The 25968-nt window shown below is 41.7% G+C and overlaps 3 protein-coding genes across 4 annotated transcripts; 1 reads left to right on the top strand and 2 right to left on the bottom strand.

Annotated features, from left to right (window-relative positions):
• Positions 1 to 5254: 5254 nt before the first annotated feature.
• LOC114442723 (LON peptidase N-terminal domain and RING finger protein 3-like) lies at positions 5255 to 12440 on the bottom strand. The gene is made up of 12 exons (XM_028416501.1): positions 11579 to 12440; positions 9502 to 9620; positions 9288 to 9410; positions 9037 to 9153; positions 8741 to 8945; positions 8577 to 8655; positions 8232 to 8346; positions 8019 to 8140; positions 7555 to 7713; positions 7307 to 7469; positions 7055 to 7204; positions 5255 to 6962 (listed from the first exon to the last, which is right to left on the bottom strand). Exons 1-12 carry the CDS (start codon positions 12312 to 12314, stop codon positions 6804 to 6806), a joined length of 2247 nt encoding a protein of 748 aa, XP_028272302.1. The 5' UTR covers positions 12315 to 12440; the 3' UTR covers positions 5255 to 6803.
• Positions 12441 to 16266: 3826 nt separating this feature from the next.
• Positions 16267 to 19246, bottom strand: commd5 (COMM domain containing 5). Its single transcript, XM_028415450.1, has 7 exons — positions 19022 to 19246; positions 18603 to 18763; positions 18450 to 18478; positions 18319 to 18369; positions 18018 to 18113; positions 17714 to 17789; positions 16267 to 16868 (listed from the first exon to the last, which is right to left on the bottom strand). Exons 1-7 carry the CDS (start codon positions 19140 to 19142, stop codon positions 16767 to 16769), a joined length of 636 nt encoding a protein of 211 aa, XP_028271251.1. The 5' UTR covers positions 19143 to 19246; the 3' UTR covers positions 16267 to 16766.
• Positions 19247 to 19283: 37 nt separating this feature from the next.
• fam199x (family with sequence similarity 199, X-linked) lies at positions 19284 to 25285 on the top strand. 2 transcript variants are annotated; one of them, XM_028415447.1, is made up of 8 exons: positions 19284 to 19370; positions 20614 to 20792; positions 21091 to 21310; positions 21438 to 21596; positions 21723 to 21884; positions 21985 to 22168; positions 22803 to 22906; positions 23148 to 25285. In XM_028415447.1, exons 2-8 carry the CDS (start codon positions 20626 to 20628, stop codon positions 23319 to 23321), a joined length of 1170 nt encoding a protein of 389 aa, XP_028271248.1. In that variant the 5' UTR covers positions 19284 to 19370; positions 20614 to 20625; the 3' UTR covers positions 23322 to 25285. The 2 variants fall into 2 exon arrangements, with proteins under 2 accessions (XP_028271248.1, XP_028271249.1); XM_028415448.1 differs by having other exon boundaries at positions 19311 to 19370; positions 20589 to 20792.
• The last annotated feature ends 683 nt before the right edge of the window (positions 25286 to 25968 follow it).

The following is a 25968-nucleotide window of genomic DNA, read 5'->3' as shown; positions in this document are numbered from 1 at the left end:
TTTTTTCTTTCTTTATTTTTTCTCCTGCACATTTTCAGTCAATATTTAGAGGTTAAACAACTTCATCTTCATGTATTTGTTTTCTTCCCATGTGTCTGAGCCAGGCTTTCTTTATTTCCATATGCAATAAAGCTCCCGACTGAGCCTAGAATAGAAAAAGTAATCGATGGCCCGTACGGGGATCGAACTCACAACCTTGGCGTTATCAGCATTGACTGAGACAGGCCTTATTCTGTCTTATAATAAGAAAGTATTATAAATGAAAAACAATCAAACAGTGAAACCCACTTTGTTACATTTGTATGACTTGCATTCCAAAAAAAAACATTTCAGTAGTTGACAAATGTGATCAGCATTATGATTATTTTTGATTTACACGAATAACTGTCATAACAACGAATAATTAACAGAGTACTTTGAAGCCTGCATGCATCCACGTGTGTGTGTGTGTGCATGAGACTTTTCCCCTCATGTTTGTGCGTTTGCTTTGTGAGAAATCTCCTTGAGCCAATGTTTGCATGTGTATGATTGATGGTGGAAGTTTGTGTGCGCACAGGAAGCTGTAATCAGTGAGAGGGCTGCTTTAAACTCCCCAGATGTCTTTTCTGGGTGAGTTAGGTAACGCCGCTGTGGCTGCCCTACTTCTGATACACACACTATCAAACACACATGTAGCTCAGAGGTAGTTGAGCCAAGATGTACAGTGTGTGTGTGTGTGTGTGTGTGTGTGCACACGTGTGTGCCAAGTATCCATGGTGATGACTGCTGGGTGCTGACCTTCTCTTTTACAGGTTATATAACCAACCAACTTGGCAGGAATCAGTAGTGAGGAGGGGGATATTAATGTCAACTCAGGTCACTGTGACCAGTAAAAAAATAACCGGATCCTTCGGTGACAAACAACAAACAAAAAAGCCCTTAATCTTGTTGATGTCTAAATGGTCCCATATGTATTTAATTATTTATTTGAATGAATTTGTAGTTAAACCACATATCTGATTAAATTTTAATCATATGCAACAGAAAACATGAAAAATACAACTTTAGAGCAACTTTTTTTTATTTATTGTTGTCACTCCAGAGCTTACAGTGAGAGCAACATATTTAAATGAACACTTTGATACCTTGGCCGTTTAAAATCAAGCTGAGACATAACATTAAAATATTGTTTTGCTTTCCTGATACATTCTTTCTCTTTGTCTATAAGAGGTTGCTGTCTCCTGTTGTTTTTCTCACATACTGAGGCTGCTCTGCATGATGTGCCATGCTCATGCATTCTTTTGTGACTCATTAAATCAGTGTAGAGGCAGCTTAAGGAGCAGAACTGTATGAAACTAGTATTTTAGCATCTCTCTAAGCAGCAGCAGCAACACAGGCCTTCTGAATATGTCACACTAATGTAACTGACCTTAACACATGGACTGGGATGACTCTAAACAGTGAGGTCAAATTCAGACTGTCTTTGTTTCCAGGGACATTGTAGCTGAGCGTTTGATCGGCACTGTGACAGTGAGTATCAATTAAGGCAACAACCGGGGTGGTTTACACTGACAGGAGAGAGTGACCTGTCTGTCTATAAACTCTGCTTCTGACAATCCTCTCACAGTGTTTTCCCGTCTCATCACACGCAAAGGTTACTCATTTTGAGTGTAAATTACTGATCAGGACATACCGGTGCTGAAAATGTATAAAATACAACATGGTGGTCTCATTAAAGCCTCTTCAGCTCTATATTTAGAGGCACTGGGACTGGCATAAGTAGGGCTTTAAACCTCTAAGAGTCCTTATGTGATTGCAGTGAGCTAAATGTGCTAATCTGCAGTGTAATTATACTGAAGAGCAGAGTAAAGAGCAGGCCTAAAAGGAACCGGGCTGATTTTGGTACTTTTGCCCACCATCTCCGTCTCTTTTCAAAGTTTCTGACTCTGACCTACATTTGCATTGCTTGCATAATCAGTCTTCCTGTCTGTCCAGCTTCCTTTGCCTGTTTCTGTCCATCGGCTGAACACTAACAGTGTGCAGCTCATACATGTTACAGTCACTTTTTACTGGATTTGGTTACATGAACACATGAACGTGTCTTTCTGTCCCTCACGTCCACATTCCGTCTGCATCATAAACGTATTTTCTCTGAGTGTCAGGTTGGTTCTCTTCAACAGTCTATTCTTGGCGACGCATTCTTGTTCATTCCGCCTTGTTTTTCTCACTTCCTGCACGCACATATAAACCGCCACCCTCTTCTTACTAGACAAAGTTCTCCTCTTGAATTTGTGCCCATCAGTATTTTGCTGCTTTTCCTCCAGAGACCCTCGACCTCACAGAAATGTTCTCCACATTGATGCACCTGTAGCGCAGACATACTGCATCATATCTGAAACATGAATTCTTGGGCTTGAATATTTCATCGAAGAGCTGAAGCATGCTGATCCCTGACACATGTTGATGATAAATATGGATGTTGTGCAGATAAACACAGTAACTAACTAACTTCATCACACCTATAGGCTACTGTAGTTAGCATGGTCTACATGGTCCCTCCAGAAAGTTTGCTATAGGTCCCTGTGGTCATGTAAAGTGAACTATTGGCTCGTCTATGTATTTGACTGCACTCGGTCTTCCTTAAATTTATCTCTACTGCAGAGAAACAGTTCCAGCAATGATGCTGCCGCCACTATACTCACCATAACACTGTTATCAAATGAAGACAGATGGAGTCTGCTGTCCAATAAAATCAAGAAAGAAAGATGTGACGTGTTATGTTTAACTCCTTGTAGACGAATGTCGCAAACATGCGACAAACCACAATGCAGCTGAGAGCATCTCCAGTTGTTAGTTTATACATTTTTATGTAGCTTAAAAATTCTAAAAAGTCTGATCTTGAAAGTGATTGGGGACCTTTAGAAAGACTGAAACAGACTGATCAGATTTATCTTAGTGAGGATGCATCAGTGTATGATTGGGTTTATGGAAAAGTGTCCCCCTGAGTGTCTGGCTTCATAGTGTTGAACTAAAACCTAAAAATATAACTGTGAGAGTGTATAGATGGACCACACATAATCCAATATAATCTGTACTGTTTCTTTAACTCACTGTCATTCACTAAATAAAATGTGCTTAATTGTCTTAGTGTTTATCACTGAGGGCCACTCCTGATGTTTTTGTAAAGACATTTGTGATGATTTTGGTCAAAAAAAAATAAAAATTGTGGACAAATTAAACCTGATTCAGTCATTTTCTTTTATGTCTTCACTTGAGACTAAGCTGGTGATTCATCTTGTAAATTATTAAACATAAACCCTGTCATGTAACAAGTAATCTGAACTGCCACTTTCTTAGAAACACAGCCGCCTGTGAAGTACAGAGACAAGGGAGGCAGCAGACTCATGTTTGCTCCGGTTTGTCCAGAATCCCAAACAGGATCAACACAAACCTTGTGGTTTATTCACAATGATGTAGCTTCAGACTTCTGCAAATGAATGCATACTAAAGTTTTACTATCAAAAACAGACATGAATAGAAAACACCAGAGAGATGTTAAGACACACATACATTCATCCTTAGAGGCCATTAATAATAATTTAACACACGAATCAGACCATGTAGCAAATATTTCAAAATGTTGCTTCCTCCAAAGAACTGCTCATTCCATCAGGGATGATCAATGACTCAAATATCTGGAACACTTGTTTAAATATATCACACAGAAACATTTGATCCACAGCTCTGAAGTTGATGTGATGTTTGTTATTATTATTTTTTTTTTACAAATTAGAAAGAAAACAAAGCAAAACATTTCAGGGCTCTGATGATATTTTACATTGCTTATTTAAATTACACTCATGTATACAGACAAAACAACAATGATGGGAACGGGAACATGAGGAAGCATCATTTCTCTTTACTCCCCATGTGCTCCTGAAGCAGAGGTAGTTCGTCTTCCTCTAAAGGTCTGTGGTTGAATTCTGAAAGGTCAGGATGTCAATGGGCAAACGGACGTTCATCCTATTGTTGCATAGACGGACGATCAGACTCTAAAGATTCAATTTATCGTATCTGAACAGAAAGCTGATGCTGTGCATGTTTTAAGAGGCTGGGGGGGGGGGGCAATAAGGTAATGCTGGCGCCATTTGTCAGCTACATCACAGCTACAGAGTGCTACAATATGTTAGCCCATCCTGACCTTTAAGGATTCAATGCTGAGACAAATGCCACCTTACATGGATCAGAGCTCAAAACGTGTGTTGTCACCTAACTAACAACAGTCTTTCTGAATTCACCTGCAACAATCCAAACCTATGGGGACCTCAACATTTGTCCAATTCTGTATATTATAAAATGTAAGTTGTAGTATTTACTGTTATTTATAGAGTCAGCCAGGGGTGCAGTGACAGACGTTATGCATGTTTGACTTAAGCACATCAAATACCTTTAACTTGTGAAATGGAAGCATTGTTTGGACATTTCAGATCATGTTTCTTACCAAATTAACACCACTGCAGTTTACTGAAATGGAAGAAGTCCAATTTAAGGCACAAAAACAGTTGTCATAGTTCAGCAATATTTCACAGAGATTGTTGTTTTGAGTGGGGAAAATTTCCTTGAAAAAACACCGGCTCCTTATTGCTGTTTAGAACCGTTTCCCTTTACTTCAACCTCCTCCTTGTGTTAATAAAAAAACACATTTGATTATGATTATGATTAGTTGTGCGATTGTATTCCCTTTCCAGTCCCAGTGCAACATTACAAATTCTACTAGGGCAGCTTTTCCATTGTCACTTACAACATGCCTGTTTTGACACACAACCCTTATATTAGAATTAAACACTGAGATCATCGGCATAGTATTGCTGACTGATGTCATATTGCAACCATCTGACTGGGGTAGTGTATGAATACTATATATAAACACATTGTTTTCTGTATGACATGTTTTTGGCCCTTTAAAAATAATAAATGCGCATGGGTTGATGTGACACTCCCTGTAATATTACATAGGAAATAAGGAGAAGCAAATACATCAGTAAGTGAATAAAATCATAAAATACAAAGAATCTGATTGACATAGAAACATGTAAAATCAAACGCATGTATATAAAACAGAAGATTTTAAAGGCAAAGCTCAACAATCTCTTGGGGTATTCTGAGATTAGCTTATGCCGTGTAAAAAAAAAAAAACATCTCACACACATCAGCAAGGCCTCCATGTTTTTTAACAGTACATTTTTTTCCCTCTCAAAAAATATGTTTGTGGGTATTTTTTTTAAAGGGTCATCTGTTGTGAAGAAATGTGGGGGGTAAAATGTAAATAGATCCATGTCTGTGGATGGAAGGCACTGGCCTCATCATTAGTTATTGGCCTGCTAAGGTTGCTTCCCATTGGAAGATGGAGTTACCGTGGTAACTCTAACCACCAGAGGATATCTGACTGCAGCACACTGAGGCCTGCCTGCACGGGTTTTTTTCCCTTTACATAAAGTGGAGGGGTCAGAATAAATACACAGGATCCAAATGTTAGCAATAGGGAGTCCACTGCTTGGTGCCGATAAGTCTCTTTTTATGTCAGTGCAAGCAGAGAGGCTGCTGGCAGTGAGGGAATCCAAATATGTCAACAAAACTCAGATTAGGATAGGCCAATAAAAACTACTAAGATTTGGGTCACCAGTGATCTGTCACCAGTGAAGTTTCTCCTGTGCAGTTTGTTAGTGGCATCTCCAAGAGGTGTTTTTGAGATCAATGTATCATCATTGATAGGGTCAGATGTTAAGCAAAAACAAAAAGCCTTTGGAAAAAGTGAGCAGCTCAGCATCTCTCTCTGTGAAATGTAAACAATGTCACTGCATGCATAAATAATGACAAAATAAATAATGGAAAAATAATCCAAAACATAAAAAAAATGGATGAATTAAACACAAGAATAAAGAGCCTTAAAGCACGCCAATAAAAAGTTCAGTCCATTGTTGTTGAGGTGGATGAAAAGACATGGAGGGAAGTGATGGACAGAAGGAAGACAGTCCGAATGATTACTGAGACAGGGTGACGGGAGAGTGAACACTCTGACAGGTCTGTCTTTAGATGGGATTCCAAATGACAAGAAATCATCATATTTAATCATTAGAATTATTCACTCAACTTTACCGAGTGCATTTATACATAAAAATGTAGATTTAAAGTTTGGTCTCTTTAGAATTTACACGTACATTTAAAGACACACTGCACTGGGTTAAATGGTTATTGAATGGGTTTTGCTTATAGCTATCTTCAGACAAGATGCTCAGTTATTTTTCACATTATTTCCCCACTTTCACCACTCTACTCGCTCAGAGTGTCAGAAGAAAGAGGAAGAGTCATGAGGCAGAGCCAGAAAGGCCACAGTGGAAGCTGGACAGATGAAGACACGTTATCACAACAGCTTATTGCTGTACACATGCTGCTCTAAAACGTGTGTGCGTTTGCGTCGTTACAGTGAAATACAAAGATGTAACGAAATGATGACTCAACAGTCAGCTTAAGAAATCCGATTCCTCTCCTGTCTGAGAGTAGCTTCAGCCTGCCATCTGCTGTGGTGCCACCGTGACACATGGAAGATGATGTTTTTTGTTTTCAGATCTACTTATTTAGTGCATGCTGTTAAATGTTGCCGTTGATGTGTAGATAAAATCCACACTACAACAACAGCCAAGATGCAACAATGTCGCCATCGGTTCTTTGGAAGGAAGAACAGGTCAACTGCTGCTTTGGGGGAGTGTGTGTGCTGATGACAGCGGCTACTGTATTTTTTTTTTTCTTCTTCATTTTCCCCCACGTCACCGGTGCTTGCTCTGCGCCATGAACAGCAGCACTTTGCGGATGCCACTGAGACGATCTTTCAGTGACGTGAGGGCAAGGAAGGGCATCTGGGCTCGACCCTCTAATGGAAGAACAGCTAGTAACCACCAGCACCAGGAGGGGCCGTTAGGACTGGCCTGAAAGAATCCAGAGAGGGAAAGACACACAATGAGGTCTTGTTCTCGTGTTTGTCATTCAGACTGTTGACCATGCTAGTGTGTGAATATACCTGAATTTCAGAGTCTTTCTCAGGCATGGGTCCAAAGTGTCCTTCAATGCGCTCCTTCTGCTCGGGCTTCAGAGAGTTAACCCAAACCAGAGCCTGGTCATATACTGCATCATGCAGAGACTGTAGCTCCTGCTCTGCTTCACCTTCTACCTGCACACACACACACACACGCACATGAGCTATAACTAACATCCAACTGAATGGCATCTCTTTATCTCTGTCCCACTCATCACACCCACCGCTAACTCATACCTTTATGTCTTCCAGGTATTCTATGTCAGCCGTGTTGTAGCCGTCCCTCTCTCTGTGCTGGATGACTTTAAACCTCCGCCTGCCGATCGTGTCCACCACCGAACGGCCATCGGAGAAGAACTTCACATCCCGGATCTCCAGCAGGCACCCATAGTGTGCAAACCTGCAGCCAGAACAGGCCGATATAGTATTCCATTTCCAAAATTCACACTTAAATGTAAAACGCAGCTTTGCAGCTTCACACTGACCCTTTGAGGTCGTCTCCCAGACACATGCCGAAGCAGTTGGTTCCCGTCTCCATGCATCGGCGAATCATCAATCTGTAGCAGGGCTCGAAGATATGGAGGGGACACGGCACAGTGGGGAAGGCCATGGTGCACACGAATATAGGCACATTTTTGTTCAGACTAAAAAGAGACACAAAATAATTTCTGTATCAGCGTCATATTTCTTGCTACACACGCACCAAACAGAACACTGCAGCAGCTTAGGTCCATTTTAGGTGCAGTTATTTATTGTAGTCACAACTGTGGCTCAGCCTCCAGGAAAGTGAAGCCTGATGCCTGAGATGACGTACGTTAGGAGGTCACTGTGTCAGACATGTGGTGTTATCTACTGTAGGTCAGTAGGTCAAACATCCAGAGGGAGACACTCCCAGTGTTGACGGCGGGGGTAGGTAACATTCACCAGCATTAAGGACGCACAAACTTACTTGGAGAGCTCAGCCATCTCGTCATGGTGGATCTTCTGTCTTTCCATGAGGTCAAAGGGAAGATACTTCGATATCAGTTTCTCCATTAAAACGGTCTTACAGTACTGCCTCTGGACCAGGTACTGCAGAGAGAGACAGAAAATAACTTTATTAGGAAGAGCAGAAGTACAGACTCGGATAGAAAAAACACACTGAAGGACATGAACCACCTACCTCAGACAGTTCCTCTTTACAGAGTGGACACTTGGGGTTATGGTCCAGACATCTCTCCAGACACTGAAGACAGAATGTGTGACCGCATGGCGTCGTCACCGGCTCATAGAACAGTCTGGATGGGAAACGCAGCACCGTTAAAACCATGGAGGCAAAACTAAAAGCTGACACACTTCACATATTTATCAGCTACTGTTTATCATATGATTTCATTACAGGCTATAACTGTCAGCGACAGCGTTTATGATGCATTACACAACCGCAAACTGTTTTATTACATCGTGTGTTGCTTCCACCCAGATTAAGTCACACCTTTTAAAAAGCATGCTGGGTTGTAAAGCTCACCTCATGCACAGAGAACACTCCAGATCTGCTGGGTCACCAACATCTGAACACAAAGAATCAGGGCCCCCCTCTCCTGGCTCTACATGGAGAGATGATCAGATAATTAATTCAAAGCTAAATGCCATTTATGGGCAGTGTATGTTTGTGTATAGCTGTCAGCTCACCAGATTTGGATCTCTTGCGATTGCTGCTCATCTCCCGTCCTCCTTCCTCCACCTCCTCGTTTGTGTACCTTCTTTTCCTTTTGAGAAGCAGGCAGTGGTCAAACCTCCTGGGCTCTGTCTTTCTCTGACCTTTGACCTGGCTCCCCATTGACGTCTCATTTGCGAGGGGACCAGACTCTAAGAACAATGAGCCCGAACTAAGGTTCTGAGAGACAGAGAAAAATAAATGGGACAGTTATGGGGACTGGTCAGACATTTTGTTGTCACACTTTGATTTGGACTATTGCGTGTCCTACCAGGAGGGGAACACTGATGCTGCTTTTGATGTGTGCTCTGGAAGACAGTATATTGGAGTAGTCTGAGATGTGTTCAGGAACCTGGTCTGTAACTGGAGCCAGGAGATCACTGAGGAGCTGAGAGAAGACAAAAAAGGAATCTGTGTTGATCTGTGTTCTCACAATGGTGACAATTACACAACACTCAATAGGTCTGAGAAAAAAATATAATGAGTATATTCATGTAAGAGAAGAAGAAAAAAGGTGTTTACCTTGTAAGCCTCGGTCTTGGCCAGTCTACAGTCAGGCTCTATGGACAAACAGACCAGGTACTCTCTCAGAGCCTCCTCAGTCCTGCCCAGTGACACTAGGGCCTGGGCCTTACGGACATGACCCTGCAGGCAGACAGACAGGAAGGAAGAATATATTGGTTTTTAAATGTTACTTATAAAAACTTTTAAATTACATGTTGCGTTTCTGCCATACCTTGGACCAGAGGGGCATCAGCCTGCAGGCGATCTCAGCGTCTCTCAGAGCCTTTTCATAGTGCTTCAGACTGGAGTGGATCTGGGAGCGGTTACTGAACAGTATGTGGTCCATGGGTGCTGAGAGGAGCAGGAGGAAGGACGGTGAGGGGCACAGAGTGAGCATGTTAATACATTTTGATACAATAAGAGATTTAATCTCTCTTAGCACTCTTGAGAGAATCAACTGAGATTATTTCACACCAAATATTTTGTGGTTTCAGCTGCTCAAATAAGACTATTTCATTGATATATTTATCATACTCATAGGATTATTTTTGTACTGCTGATCGCAAGTGCATGCCTGTGTGGACAAGATTAACTGATTAATCTATTAATAATAACTTAAAAAAGAGAGAATGGGATTTTTTCTGGGCTCAAGGAGAGCTTTCCGAAAAAAATTAGGTAAAACTGTTTTCTATAAATCATCATCATCATTCCGTTATTCACCCTCAGCTGTGTGACTCCTGACCCCTTTACAAAGGCAATAGTTTTCTTTCCAAGTAAGATAATATTTAAGAATTAAAGTCTCATGTGGCAGACTGTAGGGTCCACAGGCATATGGCAGATGGTATGTTTAAAATGGATCATTGTCTGCATTATAAAACACGTTATGAAAACGTTGCTGTCTTACAAAACCATGCAGCACTATCAAGGTCACCCACATTCTAGGTTTCATAACTACAAAAACTTATGCAAATGTCACAGTTGGCCTATGGGGACCACATGGGAATTTTCTTTTTCTGGCTTCATACAGGCACAGGTAGTAAATCACTCACAGACATAACAAAACACGGGAAGTGCAGCACCAGCCGCAGGCAAAAGAGAGTATTTTACAACGACAAATTGACTTTAGGTAACGTATGGAATGGAAACACATCCTAACATTCTATAACAACACACACACAGATATCAGGTACAATATTTGTACAAGCAGCCAGAAGAAATATTGATCAGCACTGCAGTTCATGCAAGCTGCGTTATTACAGGCTCACGCAGACCTGGGCTAATTATAACTGCGAGCCCATTGTATTGATGTTCATTAATTCCTCAGGGACTTAAACCTAACATGCCCAAACACAGCCCGATTCTAACCTAGATCCTAATCTAAGCTTTACTCTAAAACCCCCTTACATGTTAGACCTGTGGAGGCTGGGAGGACAGACTGAGGGCAGATTACACAAACACTATGAAAGCTAGTGCAGCGTGCTGCCAACATACATCACAGATTCTGATAGTATGACGAGCCAAACACAATTTGCACATAATAGTTAATCAGTCTGTGACACTTATTGGCTTTTTATCATTTATCCTTACTTATCAAATAATAAAGTGTTATCCTGTGCAGGACAGCAATCAAATGATCAGAACATAACTTCTTGGAAAACTTGTCAAAGGAGCTCCTTCAGTGAATAGATTTAAACTTACACAACTGGCCTATAAAGTGACTGAGCCACAGCAGCACAGAGCTGTTAAGTCAAATGAGGTCAGGACAAGTATCCCAGTCACAGAGGACTGCTGGCTGCACCAGAGGAGGCCGCTCACTACCTCCTTTATATTCAAGACAGCATCAGAAAACACAACAAGCTACAGAAAAGCATGTTTATATTCTAATGAATGAATGTGTGCGTCATTTGGAGCAGATCGTTTCACGCTGAAGAAGGTCACAGTCCACCAGCTCTGCCCCCCCCCCTCTGCTGTGCCTAGCGGTGACCTGCAATAATACCCTTGACACACATTTGCCTGATTCATTATTTGACGTTACACAATGAGAGAGCTGAAGGGGGCGGGTCCTTGCTTACGCAATGTTTGGTCCACTGGCCCAGCCTACATAACCCTGTTATCCAACGCATGGTGAAATGACGCTCAGGTGCCAGCAGAGGCAGCTGGCCTCAAACTCTTTTTATTGGCACACTTATGAAACTAATACACCGTCATATTGTTTTGGTACATTCTTAACTGCTGAAAACATGAAGTTGTAAAAGTGTTCCTACAGACACACACACATAAGAAACACTGCTGTACAGCAGCTGTCCTACCTATCAGTATGGCTTGGTTGTATTTCTCCAGCGCTTCTTCCATCTTCTTCTCGGCGTACAGCCCGTTGCCCTCCCGCCTCAGCCGGCCGGCCTGGTGCAGGGTGGGGAACCACTTCGCCAACAAGTTACTGAGGACCACATTGACCCGGTAACTCTGGACGTCTGCTATCCTGGAGCTGTCCCTGCACTCCTTACACATAGCCGGCCGCTCCTTCTCCTTCCTCTCCCTCTGTAGACACCTCTTACAGAAGCAGTGTCCGCACGGCAGAGTCACAGGCTCGAACATGAAGCTCAGACATATCCGGCAGGAGAAGTCTTCATTCCCGAGACCCGCGGCACCGGCACCGGCGCCGGCGCCATGGCACCCGGCCGCCCCTGCCTCCTCTGCCCTCCTCGTGCTGCTGTGTTGACTCTCGCCCCCGTCTTGCTTCCTGGTGCTACCCGACAGGTACTCTATGAGGTTCGCCAGGTGGACAGGTCTCAGTCTTTCTATCTCCGAGGCACGTCGATACACATCGAACGCTTCGGTGAAGTTCCCCCCGAACGCGAGAGCGTCAGCCCGCTTTACCATCAGCTCCTGCCGGCTCACCGGGTCTCCCACACAGGCCAGCTGACACTCGTAGATATCCGCCGCTAGGTCGAAGTTTTTCGACTGAAAAGCCTCCGCTGCAAGATGCAGCATGCTCTCACTCTCTGTCCCCATCCAGAACAGGCTGTTTGTTGCTTGTCCCCTCATCTGTGTGGCGCATTTCTGCTCAGGACCACAGCTGCCATTCACCTCGGCGTCCTCCGCTGAGAACTAGCGACTACTCTCACTGTGCACGTTCACGGTCTGGTCCAGGAAGCGCCGATGTTATTCTCAATGGAGCATGTGGAGGGTAAAAAAACTGTTATGTAAAAGTTGTGTCATGTGACGCCGGCCAGCTGTTCTCATTGGACGAGCGTAGAAAAACAGTTACAAAACAATCTGCCATGTAACATTTTCAGTGTCGGGGGCAGGAGGCAGGAGCCTGTCTGACCTGCATGCTGGATTCCAGTAAACACTGACGGGTCAGTGTGGGACCGCTGGCGGGGGACCGTCAGAGGTCACCACCGGAGGCACCCCCCACCCACCACCACACCACCACACCACCACACATACTAAATCTTATTTTCTGCCATTACACTAAAGTTATTCATTTCTTCAATTACAACCATAAAAAAGTTTGTTGGATGTGCATACATAAATGAGGCATATTTAAGATTTCAGATGCATGACAAAAATCAGCTAAAACATGATGAAAAATGAGGCAAAAAAAACTTACAGAACATTTTCTTCCTTTAAATAATTTATGTTCTAATATTATATGGTAAAATAATTAACCCACGGATGGGTTTTATGGACATCCTGTTCCTGTTTCAACTGAACTCTGGAAAAACAAAACACATCCACCCCATGCGCTCTGTTATGTGACTGTCAAACACACAATTAGAAAATTATGAAAAGAGCATTGCTTCTAAAGGACTTAGCTGAACTGGATTCATTTTGGCTGTCTAGGGTATAATGAAAGTTTGTTTTAAATCATCAATGTAAAGAGGAACTTACACAGATCTGACACCAGAGGATCCTAACACAGAAGTTACTCCTTGAAATGATCAAACCTGAGATGACAGCCCAACAGAACTTTAAACATTGGCCAGCCATGGCTCCATAAGAGATGTGACAAAATCCTTGATGTAAGTTAAATTTACACTAACTTTTGAGGAGGAATACCACAATATTTCTTTCACAAATGAATAAATCGGTGTATAAAACATTTGCCCAGTGGCTTATCAGCACTTTATATAGATTTCCTCGGTCTGTTTTTGGCTTCCTTTGTACTTAAAGCTCTGTTTGACTACATTAATTGCCACGATCCTGTAACTGAGTTCACTCTAAGGCTAGAATTAGAAAGGTTTGAGTTTAATTCATGACTGTGGTTAAGAGATTGTCCTTTAAATGCTCCTGATGCTCGCCTACATGTTATTATTAGCCTCACCTGAAGCCTATCAGTATTATTTCCTGCAACCTTGAAATAAAACCTGCATGCTGAAGGGAGCTGTGAGTAAGGATTACAAGCTAACCAGTCAATCAGAGTCACAGTAGTAGCCTAGTGGCTGCTGCTGGTAATATAGGTCGGCTGGTCTAGCCCGTGAACTCAATCCCACACACAGACACAGACGCTGACTGACATATACACCGCGGCAGACAGACTGACACACATGTAAAAAACAAACAGATTGACATATATGCAAATCAGGACGGGGTATTATGTAAGCACATAAACTCACATCAGACACCGACACAGTGCCCAGACACATAATAGTCAGACCGCCACTCGTTCCTTCACACCTTGAAATTTAGTACTGTGTGTTTCTAAATAGGCCAACGGTGCAGTCTGGGTAGCTCTTCCAGTACAGACTGTCTGGACATTGTATATGGGTTGGGACAACCAGTTATCCTCCAAGTCGCCCCACCAGACGATTATACAAGGTCTTATACTTGGCTGGAGAGAAGATGGATTTTTGTGTTATATCATTCCAAACCTGCGCTTGTATGTTTTTAAATCCCTCCAGGTAAATGATCTTTAAGTTAAAAATATATTTAATGGAATTCACTGAAGGAATGAACGGCCTGATTTGAGCACTGTGTGAGCCACAAATGAAAAAGTAAATAATACATTTACTGCTTCATTGAATAATTAATAATATTGTGGTTATCTAAAGTAGCACCATTTAATTTCTGTTAGCCTTAGATAGCAATTATAAATGGGGTAAGTCCACTAATGAATGGATTAAGAATGCTAACATGCTAAAAGTAAGCATGTGTGATATGTGCTGCCATTTCTATTGTCCATCGTTAAGATGTCTAGAACACCAGCAAGTACCAAGTATATGTACTAGTATTTCTTTACTTCTACATTCTATACTCAGAATCAGAATCGTGTTTATTGCCATGTAAGTGAAGAGGATTCACATTACTAGGAATTTACCTTAGTGATTGGTGCATACATAAAACGTAGAATAATTAACCTGAAATAAGATAAAATTAAGATGAAATAAGGTAAATAAGATGAAATAAGGTCAAGTAAACAAGGTAAATAATGTAATCTAAAGTAAGGCTATAAATTGACATTACAGACATACAATGAACAGAACAGAACATGAGTGGTGGTTGTAATGGCAAACATGGACCCTGATATGGACAGAGTGTAACAGTGTGACAGGTACCACGTGGATCAGTGAGTACTAGTGTCCAAAGTAGTACAAGATGAAACTAAACAGTGCTGATAGTCATGATTGTGCAGTGACTATACTAAAGTGTTTTAGAATTACAGTTCAACAGTCCAACAGCAGAGGCGAAGAAGCTGTTCTTGTGGTGTGAGGTTCTGGTCCAAATGGGCCGTAATCTCCTGCTTGAAGGGAGTGGCTCAAAAAAAAAGAGTCCATGTCCAGGGTGAGAAGGGTCAGCTGTGATCCGACCTACACGCCTCAGAGTCCTGGAGATGTACAGGTCATGGAGAGATGGCAGGCAAGAGTAAAACTACCAGTGCAAGTGACTAGTATGATATATTGTACAAATTGAGGTGTATTAATGGTTTAAAGTGCAGAGTGTCTGTGCACAGAGGTTTATTGCTCAGTGTTTTTGGTGGGTGGGATGTGTATGGGAAAGTGGGGTGATGGATTTCACAGCTCTCAGCTCTTGGAACAAGCTGTGTCTCAGTCTGTTGGTGCGAGTTCTGATGCTCCTGTACCTCTTTCCTGAGGGAAGAGGTACAAACAGTTCGTGTCCCGGGTCCTTGCTCACATGCACTGAGCTGTAAGGTCCTATACAGACAGGTGTGTGTCTTTCCTGATCAAGTCCAATCAGTATCATCAAACACAGCTGGACTCAGATGAAGGTGTAGAACCATCTGAAGGATGAGAAATGGACGCACCTGAGTTCAATATATGAGAGTCACAGCAAAGGCTCTGAATACTGAGGACCATGTCATATTTCACTTTTTTTTTAAATAAATGGGGTGCTGTGTGTACAATAATGAGGAAAAAATGAACTTAAATGATTTTAGCAAATGGCTGCAATATAACAAAAACGTGAAGAATGAGTGAAGAGGGTCTGAATACTTTCCATACCCACTGTATATACTACTTTGCATATACTAGGGGTGGGTCGATGTCCATGATAAACAGGCACCGCCAGCACTCCCCCTGTAGTGTTATAGTCGTTAACTGGTCATTAGACACACCTGAGTCAGACCAACACAGGTAAGCATGGAGACATTTAGAGCTATTGTTTGTGGTTTTTACAAAGACCCACCCACCACATATAAACCATGTTTCCTCACCAAACAGAACTGATGAAGCTGCTTGGATGAGCAGCAAAATGTCTTCAAGAAAACTCACTTCAACCTTTAGAATGAAAGTCATTAATATGACTTAACATTAAAAAGACACTGGTGCAGCACCTGAGTAATTTTCTGCACACCCATTAAAAGTGTGCCTGTTTGGGTCACAAAGCTGAATCAGGATATTATTTCTATATTTTCATTCAGCTGTAACCTGAGACATAAAATGCATCTGCGTCTTCAGTTCTGCGTTGTGTTAGTGGTGTTACACAGGCGGCATATAAATCATTACCCCTATGACAGCTTTAAAATCTGAACAAACCATTTAATATTGTCCAATCTTTATTAAAGAAATGAGCTTCAAGACAAAAAAAATGTGTTAATATGAAAAATGTACAAAATAACACAACAAAATATTTGTTACATTTTCTATATTTATGCTATACTTTAACCCCAGAATCAATAAATCGTCTGTTATGTGGCTGGTTTCATTTTGTGGGTTAAAAAAAATCACCATGTTCATTCTTTAACTTCTTTAACATCATGTTTCCAAAGCAGCGGAACGCAACGTTCAGACTCAACGATGCACATGACACCAGTTAAAGTGGCTGGCCACCGAGTGCTCCATACACTGCATTCGTATGTTGGCACAATGCAGGCAGGTGTCTCAGATATCAATGCACTGATTAATGCTAGAATGTATTTCTATCATCTGTCAAGTATGTTGGACACCAACACCATCAGAGCATGAGCAGAGTATCTCTCATAGTATCACATTTATGTACAAAAGTCCATTTGATCTCATAACCTAAGCAGAGTTTCGCTCAGTCTTGGATCTTGAGAATGCTCCTCTTCTCCAGATCATTCATCTCTTTGAGAATCAAAGCCACATTGTAACGGAGCTCATGGAATTTAGACACAGGCACCTAGACAAGAAAATACAACAATTCACTGACAAGGAAAGAGTTCTTAAACATTTCATTGACAGCCTGAGTATCTCCTCACTTTCCAAAATCAAAACAATGTATTCTACTCGACCATTTATAGCTCCATTAATTTGCCCTTCTTATCCTTGTGTTAAGAGCTGTTAAGGGTTTCTGTGTGAGTCATGGTGCGTTTGCAGCTGTAAAAGACGCATCTGCTAATTATCAGAATGCTGGAGCCGCCTCTTCTGTTTGTCTTTTTTTTGCCTCCTTTTCAGTGCCACTCAGAGATAATTCCTGAGAAGCACATATCAGGTAGAGATAAGGTACACCCATCAATAGAATCTGTGCAGCGGATGTTGTTGGTACTAATCTTCTAATTCAGCTGTAATCTGATTATGTAACCACTGCACTAGGTTCAGCGTCATCTGGAGTAGGAGTGCTCCCCTCCCTTGCTTCTGTTCACATTAGTAGCTTACTTTGAAAACAGTTGTAGCTTAAGTCTCAAACGCAGTTTTAATTCTATGGTTATGATGCAGACATGGAGTGTGGCTCCCCCTGCTGACTGAGGCCTCTTACTGATTTGTTAAACATTTCCTTGTGTTCGCCTGTTCCAAATCGTATTATTAAAAAGGCTCATTAGGTTATGCAATTCATTTAGTTATGTGGAATTTATTTAGTATAAAAAGTAAAACCTACATTTTGCTGTATCTGACTCTAGTCCATGTATATGGTGTTTTATGGCGTCAAATTGTGCAGATGATGATGGGGGCAAAAAAAGCCCCCAAAACTGCTTCATGGAAAATGCTCATGAACGTATACCAGTGTGTATAATCAGGAACAAGTACCTCAAAGCGGTTTAAACTCCCATCTGATAGTTTCATCTGCATCAGAACAGAAGGCTGCAGGGCTCTGGCTAAAGAGCTGGAGAGACACAAGAAGACACAGATATTCATTGTTACAATATGTGAATTCACACTATTGTGTCAAAAGGATTTCCCTTTCAGAAATCATTCTAGGAAAGATCTATCAGCCAGCAAAACAAAAGGTTTCAATCAGCTGGTGGCCACTAATATTAGACTATCCAGTCATTCAGAATGACAACATTTTGCAGAACAGTCCCATCCATCAGTGTGTCTGTCACCGTCTTACCTTGTAGAAATGGCAACATCCACCCGCCACTTAAATTCTTCTAATGTAGGAAGCTGAGGGTCGTTTTGTGAAGCAGCTGCTTCAAGTACAGCGCGGCTAAAACAGACAGAGAGCAATGTAACACAACAAAAACCTGGAAACAACAACTACATCTGCATCCAACATTTTAAGAAACACATATAACAGACATTTACATCTGTCTTTTTGGTGTAGTGAATATTCTCCTTAGCATGTCAGTAAATACTATATATTAGATGTACGTGTGAAACATGTACTTTAGCCGGCTGTAATTTCATCGTACCGATTTCCAAAAACCACACTGCAGAAATCTGTGATGAAGTCTTCAGGTATCCTAAAGCATCATAGAAACAACAATTTCAGCATTTTGAATGAAAAATGTAGAAAGTGCTGTAAAAGAATGAAGGCCCCTGCCTCAGTTCCCTTAGGTCTTCTTTAAAAGCCTACGGGGAAACAAACAAATGTTATGCGTTACAAATGCTGTATTTCTTTAATGAACTTTTATACAGATGTAAACTTGTGTGACTACATCTGTCCCAGATGTTCCTCGTTTTAAACCTAACTCACCTCCTGTTTGAGCAGCGGTGTGGGGATGCGGATGGCCTCAGATAGCACTCTGTGCATACCGGCTATGATGTGACTGAGCCTCTCCTGTGGGATCACACTGCCCTCTGTGATGGACTTCAGGACCTCTCTGCTGTCCTTCCCCTCCAGGGCACTGACCACAGCTACAACACAGGATAATTCAACGACACGTTAAATTCAAACTTCAAATGCTAGAGCTGGTGTCTGGGCTGGCTAGAATGCACAAACTGGGAAGCTGGAGGAGGTCACAAGACATTCCTACCGACATTTACCAACACCATTCACAGAGTGTAAATGTTTGAAATGTCAACTGTACATGTACCTATTGCAAACATTTCAAATATATGGACGTTGTTTTAGAGATAGAGTAGTTATATTCACCGCACAGAACATTTAATTACCTTTCAGTATTTTCCTGAACAGCTCCTGGTCCACATCCTTCAGGTTTTTGGACATTGACTCGATTTCTGGCGGTACCCTGCCCCCCAAAAAGCTGGAGTCTTTTGCATGACTCGAAAACATGACTAACTATACACTGGTATTCAGTATAATCAATGGCAAACGGTGAAATGTACGCGCAGATGTATCTGCCGTGTTTGAGCAGCTTTCTGTTTATGTGACGACTTCCGCCTTCACGTCACATGACGCGCGCCCTCTCTCTAGAGTCTCGCGGTGACAGCTTCGTCGACAGAGGAGAAAGGATTTGCAAATGGAGGTGGCAGAAATGGTTACTCTTTGAACGACAAAAAGGTTGGTGATATAATGTTGATCTTCTCCTAATTCAAGTTTTAAAATGTTCGTAATCCGTCCAGATTAGTTATTGTAGGGAAGCGGTTAGTTAGGTGACGTTAGTAGCTCGATAAAGCTAGAGATTGGCGCTTTAGCAACCAGCTAACAATGTTAGCTTGTGTTGTGTTGTCACAGGATTACGGTGTTACGTCGCACGAAACGGTGTAAATTTTACGGAAGCTAATCTGGCTAGCCTCACGGATAACAGGTTTTGATTTTGTTTGTTGACCTTCTGTTTACAATAACTTTCAGCATTTCAAACTATTTACAAGAGTTTGTGTATACCGTCGAACTGCGTCTTGTACATTAATGACAGATAGATGTTGTTTGTTGTTTTGTCACTAACGTCACAACTGTTAACTACCATAGACACATCAGCTTTTATATAAGTCAGCTAAACGAGAACACTTTCATTTGCTTGTCTGTGTGCCCTCTTTATGGATGCAAAGATCGCCTATAAATACTATGCTCAAAAACAAGGTATCAAAACATCAGGACTTTATTTTCTTCATGATTTATTTACTCTGTGTGTGAAACCTTTAAACGTGTATCATCTGTAAGGTTACTTTACCATTTGTAGCACTATTGTCTATTCACATTTTGTGTCATTAAGAAAAAAGAGGTCCAATGTTTTTTTTGTTTGTTTACCTTGATACATTCACCAAAAACCACCAGCTCACCAGTGCTTGTGTTGAATAGACACAGCTTTGGGCCCATACTCACTGTGATTGCTCCTTGACTGTGATCGGCTGCCACTGTGTCAGTAATTTGAGGACACAGTAGCAGGTGACTATGTCCACCAGCCCTTGTGGAATTATTATTTATTATTAAAAGCAGAACTAACTGTAGTGAAGAGGATACGAGCATAGATGATCTTCCTCACGGGGTATGACAGCATCAGGTGGAGTGTAGTGGAGACAGGATTCTTTGTGGACCAGCTAGGTCGATACATAAAGCTGTAAGGGATCCCGGTTTGCAGGGAGACAGTTCTTTCTGCTTGACCAGCACCTCAGATTTTATTATTATTCGTATGAGGGCCTTATTTATGCAGGTTGGGTTTGGCTTCTTTGGGACAGGAATGATGATTTGATAATGACACTTTTGCAGGTGGGCATTGAGATTGTGCTGTTAAAAATGATTGCAATAATAGTTTTATGGACAAAGTTATGGTTATTGTAGTATTTGCTCTTTTTTTCTGTGTCAGGTACATCAAGGCATGTCTGATTCTCTGTATGAGAAGTTTTTGGCTCCAGAGGAGCCTTTTCCTCTCCTCTCCCAAAGAGCCAACCTCAGTGATGTGGGAACTCTGGACGTCAGCGACTTTGGCTGTCAGCTCTCATCTTGTCACCGAACAGATCCTCTGCACCGTTTCCACAGCAACAGGCAAGCAGAGAGAGAACAGTTGTGTGTTAATACTGGCGTGTCACCTGTATGTAAAGTAAGCTGACTAAAATGGTTTAAAATGATCCACCTTTATGTTATGATAAGCACCATCTTAAACAAATCATTCTTATGTCGTTTCTGTGTGTGAGCTCAGAAAACGTGTAGTCACCCACTGTTATATGGTACAGCTTTTCCAGCTGCTGCTGTCCTTACATAGAAAGTAATTGTTGCACTTACGGCAAATGCATCAGTTGCATCACTTTCAAAACAATACTAATGTCCTTTACTGTTTCATCAGATGGAACCTGACTTCCTGTGGGACCAGTGTTGCCAGCTCAGAGTGCAGTGAGGAGCTCTTCTCCTCAGTTTCTGTGGGGGACCAGGACGACTGTTACTCCCTGCTGGATGACCAAGAACTAACATCACTGGATTTGTTTCCTGAGGGCAGTGTTTGCAGTGACGTCTCCTCCTCCATCAGCACATATTGGGACTGGTCTGACAGTGAATTTGAGTGGCAGGTAGGTTATTAGCTGTTTGTTTGTTTCATATATATATATAAATGTATTAGTCCTTTTTCCAACAGTCTCCCCTTTTTTGCTGTTGCCATCACATCTCATTGTTGATCTGCCTTTTCTGTCTCCTTAGTTGCCAGGAAGTGACATAGCCAGCGGCAGCGATGTCCTCTCTGACATCATCCCCAGTGTCCCGAGTTCTCCGTGTTTATTTTCCAAGAGGAAGCCAAAGCCTCACCCTCACCGCAATCTGGATGAACTGCCTTGGAGTGCCATGACAAACGATGAACAAGTAAACAAAGCCAAAACCGCCACTCAAACCACTGTTTCAGACATTTACAGGCTGTTACAAGATTTCACGATTAGACTGGTAGTGGCTGGACATGAGGAACAAACCTTTGTGTCTTTTCACCTCCAGGTGGAGTACATCGAATACCTGAGTCGGAAGGTCAGCACAGAGATGGGCCTGAGGGAGCAATTGGACATCATCAAGATCATTGATCCTTGTGCTCAGATCTCTCCCACTGACAGCGAGTTTATCATAGAGCTCAACTGTCTCACTGATGAGAAACTCAAACAGGTGAGCAGCAGAACAAAACGATTGAAAGTTCACATATAATTTTGTCATTGGTGTTTTGACAATGCTGTGAAACATTTATGAACCTGTGTAATATTAACAGGTGCGCAGCTACATCCGGGAACACAGTCCCAGGCAGAGAGCCAGTAGCACCAGAGATGGCTGGAAGAGGAGCAGTCACAGCAGCGCCAGCACAGGTGGTGTCAGCGGAGCAAGCAGCAGCAACGCTAGCATGGTCAGCTCCGCTAGCTCCTCCACTGGCTCCACAGCGTCCAACTCTGTAGCAGGTCAGATGTTGCCTTGTTTACCACGAAGTACCTTTTAACAAAGTTGCTTGCCGTTGCTAGGCAATCAAACCCTCTTTCTTCTTCTTCTTCTTTTTTATTCTTCCGTAAGTTTTTTGGCGCAGCGTATCTTCTGCATACATTGACCGATTTCAGCCATTCAACTATCAAAATGTTCATCTCACAGAGGACATTCCGGGTCAACTTCAAGTTTTTTCAAAAAATTATAGTTTTTCAAATATTAAGCAATTTCTGTGTCATCTGCCAAATCTCCTCCTACAAATTTAAAGCTACAGACTCCATTTTGTCTTAAAACGCTCATTAGATGCTGCTCTATCAAACTTGTATTCAGACTTTTCTAATTCCGAATCGTTTCCGCATGCCAGGCTCTCAAAGTTGGAGTGGTTTTTGAGGTCTCCTCTGCTGTTACCATGGTGACAGGCTGACACACAGAGGCATACAAAGCTCTGAATTGCTCTGATTCTCCAGCAATTCAGAGCAATCCTTCACATCAGCATTCAAAGCAATGCTTCAGCTGCAGCAATCAAACTTGCATTTTCTTCAGGAAATGCCCTTTTCTAGTTGTAAATTGTTGTAGTAGTAACACAGTGTATTATGACATCATGTTGTGATGCAGGTGGTACAGCCTCGGCCTGTAGTGGAAGCAGTGCTGCCAACATCAGCAGAGCTCACAGTGACGGCAACCTTTCCAGTGCTGCAGAACGCATACGAGACTCTAAAGTAAGAAACATGAAATGGAGGCAGTCTCTGTACTATACTGAGTCTGATCCAAGTAGCAAATTACATCCAAATGCCCTAACTTGAGGCCCTAAGCTAATGCAACATTAGAAGACATTTGAAGGGCTGCACTGTTTGTCTGCCACATGCAGTACATGTCAGCTTTTCTGTAACAAATTCCTTCCGATTCTTTGATAATAACTCCCTGCTTACCATCCCTAACTTCTCTTTCTCTTTTTTTCAGAAACGCTCAAAACAGCGTAAACTCCAGCAAAAAGCTCTCCGCAAGCGGCAGCTGAAAGAACAGCGGCAGGCACGGAAGGAGCGCCTGAGTGGCCTGTTTTTGAACGAGGAGGTGCTGTCACTACGGGTGACGGAGGAGGACGACCATGGTGACGACCTGGACATACTAATGTGACACCAGTGAATCAATCAGTGCTCCCTCTACGCCTGCTCTCTCACCACGTAACACTACCACAAAGCTTTCAGCTATGGCACTAATCACTGCATGCATAAGCTCCGAGTAGGCTAACATGCTTAAAATGCATTTTGTAAGAGTTATGTGCTTGGCAGTAATAGCTTCTAGTAGCTTACAACATAGATCGATATATTGCTTGCTTATACTAATGTAGATTTCTAGCTCCTGCAGTTGATACTAAGCTAGTCACCTTTAATAACGCTGGCACTTCTAATGCATTAAGAGATTGACTTTAAATGAGCCTGCTTTATCGCAAAGGGCTAATTGCCTGGAGGCTTGATACAGATGAATAAACACTACAAGGGACACTTATTTCACCTTATTACAATTAGCAAGAGCTTATAGATGCTAACACAGCATACAGCCACTGCTACTAATGCAACACTAGCAGAAGGACAGATCTGGCAATAGAGGCAAAGTTTGGCTATGTTATGCAGACAATCAAGTATTTCTAAGGAGTAACTGACTTCAAGCTACATCAACAATCTGTGGGTTATGTCTGCACCGACCAAACTCTGTTGACCTATCTTTAGTTGAAACAGCTCCAGCAGCAACATGTCGATGTCACTGTGAGTAAAAGGTATCAGCATTCCCAGATATAAAATGGATTCTTATATCAGGACCAACTGGGGAGATAAACAAAGGATCAAAATGTTTTCCTCAGTGGAGACCACTTGAAGTCTGTTTTAAAGATAAAACATCATTCACCAAAACACACAGTAAGAGTGATTTAATTAAAGGCGGCTGAAGTCAGCTGATCTGTCTTTCTCTCCGCTGCATGTTGTGGTCCCATTTCATTTCTAAGGCTTAGAGGGAGCACTGAAACACTGCATGTTTAAGTCGTCACCCACACTGAACTCCTGTGTGGCGCTGTAACTGACCACATCCCTTCATTATTTGCATAAAATGGCTTACCTGTGGTGTAAATAATAACGTCATATTTTACTTCTTGCTTTCGTGGTTTCTTTGATGATAAAAGATTTATTTCTTTTCGTTTGTCTTTTCCTTTTGTGTGTATATATTATGACAGCACAGTGAAGTGATTTGTTTAAGTTGCCACTTAGAGTCTTATTTTCATGCATTTGTTGTCTCTGACCTGGTTAGCACTCCTACATGAACGATTTGATCGGATGTGTCAGAATATTTGATTATTGGTAAAGTCTTATAAGACCGATTGTACTGTAAGGCTAGTTTGGTTTTGGTGCTAAACTTGAGTTGGTTTCTCAAATTTTAACTTCTAGTATTGAGCTTGTAACTCAGATTGAACTGAGATGCTCAATTCGCTCTGTTCAGATACTTTCTGTGGAGTTGTAGCTACCATACCCTTTTTTCCATATTTGCTAGATCTACATTCTTTATTGTGTTTTTTTTGTTTTCCTTCTTCCTGTGTCATCTCGGCTGTAACATGAATAACCACTGCAGTTTTTTGGCTTCGAAGCCTTCTGTTGTTTCAGATACTTTACCTGTACTGAGCTATAGCTCTTGTCCTGTATATATATATTAATTACAGCAATTCAAAATGTAAGTGTATGTATTCTGTAGAAATGAATTAGTAAAACTCTATTTTGAAAAAATAAGCTAATTTTGAAAAAAAAAAACAAGTGTGATGCAATAAAGGTATTTGTACGGAGATACCATGTAACTGCTGAACTGAATGGTATTAAACATGCTTAAAAATGTCAATTTTTTTGATGTGAGGGATATCTGTCAGTTTCATCATTAGTATTTATACATCGAACACCAACTCTTTTTCAGGTAATATTTTAACCATTACCAACAATAACAGTGTTGTTCCATGTTCCATGTGCCCTTCTTGTATGATTAAAAAGCAGTTTGGGCTGCAGGGGACACTTAATTCTGATTCATTGTGACCTTGATAAATAAAGACACTGATGCATCCTAAAGGTATTTTCTACAAGTCTGTGTATTCGGGACATGAATACTGTTTCGCCCTGGCTTGATTAAAAAGATCTTTTATTATGTACATACTTGAATAATGATTTTCAGGCGTCTCATCTTCGGCAGTCAGCTTTTACACGATCTTATCAGCCAGAATCAACCTGTTCACTGTGTTGATCTGAACAACACCAGCTTCCCTCAGCTCCAACTTGAGTTTGTGAATCTCCTCCTCATAAAGCGTGGTCTGAGTCTGGAACCCTGAGGCCTGCCTGTGTGTTTGCAGCTGGGATTTGGTCGTAAAGCAGCTGTTGTCGGTACCACAGTTGGATACTGAGAGCATAATTGTCCGCCTGCAGATTAAATCTATATCTGGGTTGAAAATTGGGCCTGTTCTGGTAATAGGAAGTGTTGCCATATTGCCTCCTGTTTGTCTCCCGGGGTTTTTGCTGGGTCTACATGTTTCTTGTCTTTGGTTTGACAGCTGTGCAAAGTAAAAGTTTTTTCCCCCAACATTTCATCTAAGAATGTATTGGGGTTTATAACAAAATAGGTTGTTGTATAGTTTTAAATGACTCAAATTATATAATGTACCTCTCACTTTATTCTATTTTTGTTTACAAATTTATTTTTAAAAAATGTTCTGAGTTCCGTGGAAGCGAACCTGCCTGAAGTGCAAAGCAATAGACGT

The sequence above is a fragment of the Parambassis ranga genome, chromosome 10 (assembly GCF_900634625.1).
Source record: "Parambassis ranga chromosome 10, fParRan2.1, whole genome shotgun sequence".
Classification (NCBI taxonomy): domain Eukaryota; kingdom Metazoa; phylum Chordata; class Actinopteri; family Ambassidae; genus Parambassis; species Parambassis ranga.
This window is presented reverse-complemented; position numbering and strand designations above follow the sequence as displayed.